We start from the raw sequence: 8,311 nt of genomic DNA, 5'->3' as shown, positions 1-8,311 counted from the left end.
CAGCAGGAGCCCTTGAACCACCGAGTGTCTGTGTTTGGTTTCTTAATGTCCTGTTTGTATTCTGCTGTTGAGAGCTTCTGTTATTGCTTCATAAGGGTTCTAATAATTGCTAGTGTGATTCATGTTCCCATTCTTCTGGCTTCTTCTTTCTGTAATCATCTGCCTGAAAATCTGATGGCAGAAGCTAACTTGGAAGCATTCGGTTTTTCATATCTTGTGGCACCTCACAAAGCGAGGGCCATCCAGTCAAAGTGCTCGTCTGCCTTTGAATTCACTAATATCTGCCATGTCGAGGATTCTCTCCAAATGTTGTTGCAAATTTCCCTTTACCATTGGGCAGAGTCATGAGATGAAAAATGGAAACGTTGTCTTTTGGGGTGGTGTGTAGTGGCTACATAGCTTGTTTTGTTTTGTTTCTTTTTCCTAGTCCAGTAAAATTCAGCCGTCTCTTTGGGCAGTTATCCCTGGCTTGTCTCCCTGTTACTGGTGGCACTTCATGAACATTGTGTAACCCGTGTGTGATGTGGTTTATTGCATCAGTGGGAGGAATCTGTACGGGAGGTGGTGCTGTTGCACTAGTTCTGGTGACCCTGTTTCTCCCCCCAGCTGCCGGCTGCTCTCGTGTTGGCTGAGCGTGCTGCAGAGCTCTGCCTACAGTTGTCTCAAGCTGTGATTCATCCACTGCCATCACGCACCGTTCTGCTGCTTTATTGTAGGCCTGGAGAAAAACAGCAATGATCTGACTTGTTGATCCTTGATGGATTTGTAAAAGACCCTTGCCTAAGCAGTAATTGTCCTTTTTTTGAGCTTAGAAAGCCGCTGGGGAGCACTGCCAGGAAGGAGAGAGTTTCTGGCTTGTCGAGAGGCCAGGGCAAGTCAGGACTTCTGGGCAGACTGAGTCATAGCTGTGGCTGTGTACTTAATCCTCCTTTTTGACCTGCCCTTCCAACGGGACCTCTGGGAGGGGTCAAAGCAGCACATGCATCAAGCTTGGTTGGCTGATAGGGCTCAGCCACTGAACCATTCAGGGATGGGTGGATCAGTTCTAACGCTTGGGGAGAGCTGAGTTTTCTCTGGAGTTCAAGGTATTAAGAGTTAAAACATCTTGCCCGGGCTGCTGCCGCTCACTGTGTAGGTTCCTTGTCCTCTCGTGCAGAGTGCCAGAGTTCAATGCAATTTTATTCTCGATTTTGCTTTGTGGGTTTTTTTTCCCCTGCTAGATGTGTATCCTTAAGGGGCTATTTCTTTCCTCTGTCTAGGTAACATTCTTCTAGTCAATGGTACTGCATGCGGAGAGATAAAAATCACAGATTTTGGACTTTCCAAAATCATGGATGATGACAGTTACAACTCCGTTGATGGCATGGAGCTGACATCGCAGGGGGCTGGTACTTACTGGTAAGTGTCACCTGGGACACTTGCAAGTTACAGATCAGAACAGTTTATAAACAGCCTTGGATCTGCGTCAGCTCTGTGTGTGCTGCCGTTGACTGTGACAGATTGAGACATGAGGTTTGAGACCCTGGAAACTGCTCTTGTTGTCACACAGCCCCTTTTGAGGCTCGCAGCTTTTTACTTTTCAGTAGGTTAGTGCTTATACATTTGAAAATCATCTCTTATCCAAAGGGCCTGGTGAAAACCTGCATATGCTGCTGAGATAGCAAGCTCTGGAGGGGAGCTTGGCTGTTATTTCACAGTCTATAATGGCACTAACAGTTCAAGCAAGGAGGAAAATACCATGCCAGTTTGGAAATTCCGGTACCTCAGGGAGATGGAGAGAGTATTCTGCTGGAATGAGGAAGGGGAAATCACAAAAGGTGTAAGTCTCACAGTTCTGTCTCTAGCCAGAGCTTCACTCGTGAGTGTCACGTGAAAGATGTTTTCAGCAATACTTCATCCTCAGTGCCAGGTGTTGTCACAGTGTCAACCGTGGCTGAGAGCAGGACCTGCAGTGAGTGCCACCAAGTGTGACTGAGATGTTACCCAAGTGCCAGACTGTCACCATGGGCAACAGTCGTACAGGACCATTTGTTCAGGCGTTCTGCATCATACGCTTTTGTTCTGTTCCTAAAAATGAAACTAACTGGAGTTTGAGCGAGACTGAGCGTCTCTAACTAGGACGTGGCATCTGGGCTTGTATTTCTAGAAATATGTATTTTGGCTGTGTGTTTCTATTGTGGAATTGTTGGCCAAGGCCTTTTAACAACAAATACCAGTTTTGAAGATAAAAGAAACCGGGCTTGTTATTTTACGTGCTCTGCTGAGAAGAAACTGAGTGTGCTGACTAGCTCAGGCCACGAGTGTCTGGAGGGTCCTTGGGATGACCCTTCCCAGGAGGGGTGTGCATTGGTGATCTTAGCCCAAAGAGGCACAGGAATGAAATTGGGTCCCTTGCGTCCCAAGCCAATATCTGATCAGAGAAGCTCGTTCCTTCCTTTCTGCAGAAAACGACTGAAAGTGTTTGGAGATGCTGCTCATAACCTGTTGTAACTTCCTTCTAATCAGGTATTTGCCACCAGAATGTTTTGTGGTTGGGAAAGAACCTCCAAAGATTTCAAATAAAGTTGATGTCTGGTCAGTGGGAGTCATCTTCTATCAGTGTCTCTACGGCAGAAAGGTACGAAGGTGTTTTACTCCTGTCTCGGTGGTGAATCTCAAACCTTTTAGGAGGCAGCCATGGCTCCTGCTTCCCTCTCCTCCCCACGCTTAGAAGGTTCTTCTGCCTTGTCTTCTTGCCATCAGTTCCAAGGCTAATGAAGTGGAGAGAATTAATTAGGTTGTGTTTCAGCCTGGCATTATTTTATGATGCTTTCAGTGCGGTAAGTCTTTGCCGAGCCTGATACTGCATGATGGCTGCGAGTGTTTTAGGAAAAAAAAGTAGGTGCAGAGACCCACTCTGGAAGTTTTTAGGGTGATTTTTGGAAGGGAAGAGTCCAGATCAGGAAAAGGCAATTTGTCCTGAGAAAAAGTTATTTGTTTATTACAACAGAAGAAATAGGTCAGAGCAGGAAAAGGATTCCATCAACTCAGTCCGTGGTAACCAAGTGTTGTGAAAGCCTGGGCTGCCAAATACGCTGTGTTGCTTCGTGTTGTCAGTCAGATAAATGGTGGAACCAGCCCAGCCAAGTTTGATGTGGGTGACTCTCCTGTCAGCTTAGGTAGATGAAGGCCCCCTCACTCGTGCCGAAGTTGACCTCCAAGGTCTGCAAGTAGGTGGAGATCCCTCCTGTCTGAGCCGGAGACACACCAGACATGTTCCAGCTTGGTCCCTTTTGTTCAGCTGAACCGTGGGAGCAGCGTGTCCTGCTCATCTGGCTGGATTCTGCAGCACCTTCGCAGCGTTCGTGGGCTTCTTGCCCAGAAAAATGCTGATGTTAAGTGATGATAAACAGTAGCATTATGGATGTTTTAAGGCCTGTCGTCAACCTTTAACCGATTTTCTTCCATTTTTTTTGGTAGCCCTTTGGTCACAACCAGTCACAACAAGATATTCTGCAGGAGAACACAATTCTGAAAGCTACCGAGGTGCAGTTCCCTCCAAAGCCAGTAGTCACGCCAGAAGCCAAGGTAAATTTGCTTGCAAGTTTTGTCGTGCTGAGCGTGTGGGTGATCAACACCTTCCTCTTGGTTTCCCTAAAACCAGCAGGAGTTCCATGTTCAGCGCTTTGCCTCCTGCCGAGCGGTCGGTGGCTTTGCGTTGTAGTTGTCAGGCTGAGGACTGAGCAGGGTGCAGCGTGTGCCTCTGCCCGTGCCTCCTCCTGAGACAGGGTGAGCTGCTGACGTAGGAGCTGCGCTGTGTCTGTGATCACCGGGGAAGAAATTTCAGCCCTGGGGTTGTCAGATTGGCCCCACTCCCAGAGAGTTACCGGTCACGCAAAGCTTCCCGTTTCTGTTGGTCTGCTAATTCTTGTTTTGCTTTTTGGGGGTGCCTGCAGGCATTTATCAGACGTTGTTTGGCCTACCGAAAGGAGGATCGGATAGATGTCCAGCAGCTGGCCTGTGACCCGTACTTGCTGCCTCACATCCGCAAATCTGTATCCACAAGCAGCCCAGCTGGAGCCGCAATTGCATCAACCTCTGGATCATCCAATAACAGCTCTTCAAACTGAGACAGAGTAATAGGCCAAAAACTGCTTGAGAAACCGGCAAAAAGACTTTCAGAAACAGCTTTGGAATAGAGGAATTCGCAAGGGTCTCAAGAAACCTGTACCAGGTGCTTTTTTTCTCTTGCTTTTTTCCATCCATAGAGCATGACAACATCAACTCTCATCAAGAAAACCTTTGGCATCTAGGCCAAGACATGTGGATAGGAGATGGCTTGAGGTTTATCCAGTAACCGACCACAAAAAAGGGTGGCTGCTCCGAGCAAGGACGGGAAACTCAAGAAAATACAAAAAGACGTGGTTCCATGTACTGTGAACTTCTGAACATGCAGCCTTGGGGAATCCAGGACGCCGTGTGTGCTTCATATGAAGAATGTGGACTTTGGAAAAAAGACTGGGCTAGTCCAGTGTTGATATTTAAACATTGTTCTTTTTCTTTTAATAAAGTTTAGGTAACATCTCCTGAAAAGCTCGAAGCACCAAGGTTCAGCTGGGGATGGTATATGACTCTTTGCCCTTTGGAGGGGAAAAAAGTTGATCCTGCCTGTTCATGGCACTAGAGTTAGTGTTTTACCCCTAATTAATTTCAGTTTTTTAAAAATAACAATTTTTTTGAAGAAAACAGTTTTCTGGTCTCAAAGTGAAACCCGTATTAGCAGGTTGATGGCAGTGTCCATTCTGTGGATGGTGCAGCTTTCTAAACTCCCTTGGGCTGGCCTCTTATGAACAATTCACCTTCTCAGGAGGGCAACGAAGCCCCCAGGAGAAGAGGCCTGTGATCAGAGGCGCATCACGGCTCAGACTGCCGCGAGGTTTTCAGCCGCTGCTTCGTAGCTCTCACAACGGTTGCACCTTTTTTAATTTATTGGAAGTGCTGTTCTTTTTGAAAACACACCCTGAAAGGTTTGCGACGTGCTCTCCTGAGCGTGATATCTGTGAACTGTTGAAAAGGCAGGCGGCGAACGGGAAAGAATCCGAGCACGGCTCCGATGCTGCCAGGTGTGATCTGTGCTCGCTCAGTACTGTACATATATCCTGTTCGTGTGGTAAAACTCCGAAGCTGGAGACTTGTCTGCTCCTCTCAGTAAGGTGACTTGGCAGCAAAGCTTCCTCTCTCCCTTAACACTTTCCTTTTAAAACTTGCTGATTCCCTAACTTGCTGCCATCGCTGCATCCGATTTCAAATTGGAGGGAGCGAGAGAATGTTCTTGAAGGGAGCAAACCTCGTAGTTATTATTTTTGTCTCCCTTCTGTAATCTGCCTGGAGGGGTCTTTACACCTTCAGCTGGAGCCTGCCTGCTGCGAAACGCAAGCCTCTTGTCCCCACTCTGCCCCCTTTTCCCCCCGGCATCAAAGGAAAACCGAAAAACACACACAAAAAGCACAGCACTTGAACATGTGGCAGCCAGGTTGGAGTGCTCCTAACATGTGGCGGGAGTTCATAGCCAGAAATATTTAAAGATGCAGTGTTCGAGGGCAAAGTTTGTCTCAAGAGGGAGCCGAGCTGTGCACTACCGCTGTTCAGGCTGGTGTTTTAAAAAATAAATTGCCCTGCGCACGCTTCCTAACCCAATACTCAGACCACTGTGACGTGGACTTTTCCCTGCGGCACCTTCCCGGTCGTACCCGCAGCTCCGGCAGCACGGGGGCTCTTTGAGGCGCTTGCTACCCAATGGTGTTCTCGTGGCAAGCGATGTTCTCCCTCCCTCCCTCACTTTTGGAGAGAACTCCTGCTTGCTCTGCCGTGTTGTAAGCCATCGTCTGCAAACAGTGCGCTTAAACCTGATCAGGAGCATAGGGCGAACAGGAAAACAGTCCGTTGAAGTTAAGCAATGGACCTGGGAAGTGGAGAACTTGGCCACATTTATTTTTTTATTATTACTATTTTTGACTTTTAGGCTTTTAATTGGATGTGTTCACTTGCAGCTGCGTTCAGGTGGTCTCTAAACTGTAGTGTTTTAAACAGAGAAAAGAAATACTGCATCTTTAAATCCTCAGCCATAATTTCTTAGCCCTTTCCATCCCTGCTGCTCTGTTCCAGAATTTAACTGTTTAGCAAGCAGCGCTTTGACGTGTCTATTCAGCCTCTGTCAAGGAGAAATCAGGGTTGATGCTTCATCCCGTTTGCTGAAACTTGATGATTTGGTGTCTGCCCCCATCGTGGAGAATTCTAAAAGGGTTTTTCCTGTCCCGGTCCCATTGTTTCTTGGACATACAGTGTGTGCTATCGCTGTGGGTGTGAGTAGTTTTGTGTCTTTTTGCTGTGCGACACCCATCCAGGGGCCTGGGGACAGCGTCGGCTTTTCCCGAGGCTGATAGCGAGGAAGAACCTTGGTAGAATTCTGACTGTGACACCTTCCTTGTTAATATGGGTTTCACTTCCAATAAAAGACCCTATTGCCACACTGTTCATTTACTTAACGAAAAGTGTATGAAGAATTTGTAACTTAAACCAGGCCAGACTGTTTTGGCTCTACCCAACAGATGAGACATGGATATTAAAATAAGTTTTAAGAAACTGATTTGCTTGGCTCTTACTGTTTTGCTCTTCGTCGCATTGGCATGAGCTGTCTTGCAGTGACCGCGCCGAGCTGACACGGGACAAGATGAGGAAGGACGAAAGAAAGGTTGCGTTCAACAGCTCCCAGCAGCGAGATCTCTGCATCAGAAAGGGGAATCGCCGACAATTACAAAGTTTGTTCAATTGCTGGCGTCTACCTTGTTCTGAAATGCGAAGACAGACTTCTGAGGTGGGTTTGTCCCTTGTTTCTGGTAGAGTAGCAGCTGCCTTTAGAAGCTATATATGTACAGGATGCAAAAAACCACCTTTTTTCCGTCTGTTGAGGAAAATTGGCGTTCAACTCCTGTGCCCTGGCTGGCTATGCTGAGAGCTGGTGGTTGCAGCCCTCTGGTTGCTCCCCAACCCACAGGCACCCGAGGTCTCAGTGACCCAGAATAACCGTGTTGAGCAGTGACGACGAACTCGGCTCCTTTAATTTCTTACACTTGAGTCTTGTCAGCTTGAAACAAATATACAACAGAAAATTAAAAAGGACCTTGGCAGCTGAAGATGTCGAATCTGCTTATATTTGGACTAATAACTGGGTAGGGTGGGTTCACACACCCAGCTCCTCTGCAGGCACCTCCCAACCTCTGTGCAGGGCATCCCTGCCACGGAGCGGGGTGCTCCCTGCCCCCTGGAGCCTGGTTCCTCCCAAGGAAGTGTCAGCGCCGGGGAGCAGGATTGTGCTGCAAACCTGACATCACGCTCGCTGCGCTTGAAGTTTAAAATCAGCCTTCGGCCGAGCGCAAGTGAAACCAAACACCGAGAGCAGCTCGGCTCCCTCCCTGCTGCTGCAATTGATTATTTTTCAGCCCCCTGTGCCAGTTTTGATGATGTGACGCAGATTTTGGGCAGGGGGAGGTGGCGGTGGCGTTTCAGCAGCGAATGCACAAGCACTTGGCAGCGCCGGTCAGGCCTCCGGGCCAGGTACCCACCACGCGTGCGTGGCACGCCGTGAGCGGGGACATCCGCACGATTACACGCTCAGCTTGACGCCAGCGGGAATGAGAGTTACCGAGGGGCTGCCTCGCTGGATGCTTCACCTCCTACGTTAGCGGCTAGGAGTCACGCTCTGAAATGAGCTTCCTTCTGCCAAATGGGCCAGTCCCAGTTTATTTTGTGACCTGGCAAACGCTCGACATGAGGTTTGCTACCGCTGCCAGTGTCTCCCTGGGGTTTGCTGCCGGGGGATGTTATTTTCTGGGGGCTATGCGAGCCTGGCTCAAGCAGCCTTAACTTAAACCTTCCCCCTCCCAGCATGGAGCAGGAGAGGGGATTTGCAGCGCGTGGAAGCAGGACCCAGCGCAGCCCTGACCTCCACCCAGCCCAGCGGTGCCTTTTCTACCAAATGTTGATGGATCTTTCTACCGAGACCCTGAATTTCTGCTGCCGCACGTGGATGTGCCCACAGTGTCTCTTCATCCTGGCTCTGGTCTTGCCCTTGGGGGCAGCCGGGTGCCCCACGGCCATCACCCTGGGTGGGAGCGAGAGGCCAAGCAAACATGGAGCTGCTCAGCCTCCTCTTGCAACATTCACACCCAGGAATAGGCCTCTTGGCCACAAGGACACTATTGTCTGTGCCGGGTGGGAGAGCAGGAGCCGGGACTGGGGCTGAGACGCTCTCATGTCGTGCAGTAACTGCGTG

The 8,311-nt window shown here is 49.0% G+C and overlaps 1 protein-coding gene across 2 annotated transcripts in view; it reads left to right on the top strand.

Moving 5' to 3' along the window:
• TLK2 (tousled-like kinase 2) overlaps positions 1-4,384 on the top strand; it is a 38,543-nt gene extending 34,159 nt beyond the window's left edge. For both annotated transcript variants that reach the window (XM_009876048.1, XM_009876047.1), the window contains 4 exons: positions 1,260-1,398; positions 2,506-2,617; positions 3,460-3,567; positions 3,936-4,384. In XM_009876048.1, coding sequence (XP_009874350.1) covers positions 1,260-1,398; positions 2,506-2,617; positions 3,460-3,567; positions 3,936-4,109 — 533 coding nt within the window. In that variant the 3' untranslated portion in view covers positions 4,110-4,384. The remainder of the gene's footprint in view (positions 1-1,259; positions 1,399-2,505; positions 2,618-3,459; positions 3,568-3,935) is intronic.
• The last annotated feature ends 3,927 nt before the right edge of the window (positions 4,385-8,311 follow it).

The sequence above is a fragment of the Apaloderma vittatum genome, unplaced genomic scaffold (genome assembly GCF_000703405.1).
Source record: "Apaloderma vittatum isolate BGI_N311 unplaced genomic scaffold, ASM70340v1 scaffold22029, whole genome shotgun sequence".
NCBI lineage: Eukaryota > Metazoa > Chordata > Aves > Trogoniformes > Trogonidae > Apaloderma > Apaloderma vittatum.
This window is presented reverse-complemented; position numbering and strand designations above follow the sequence as displayed.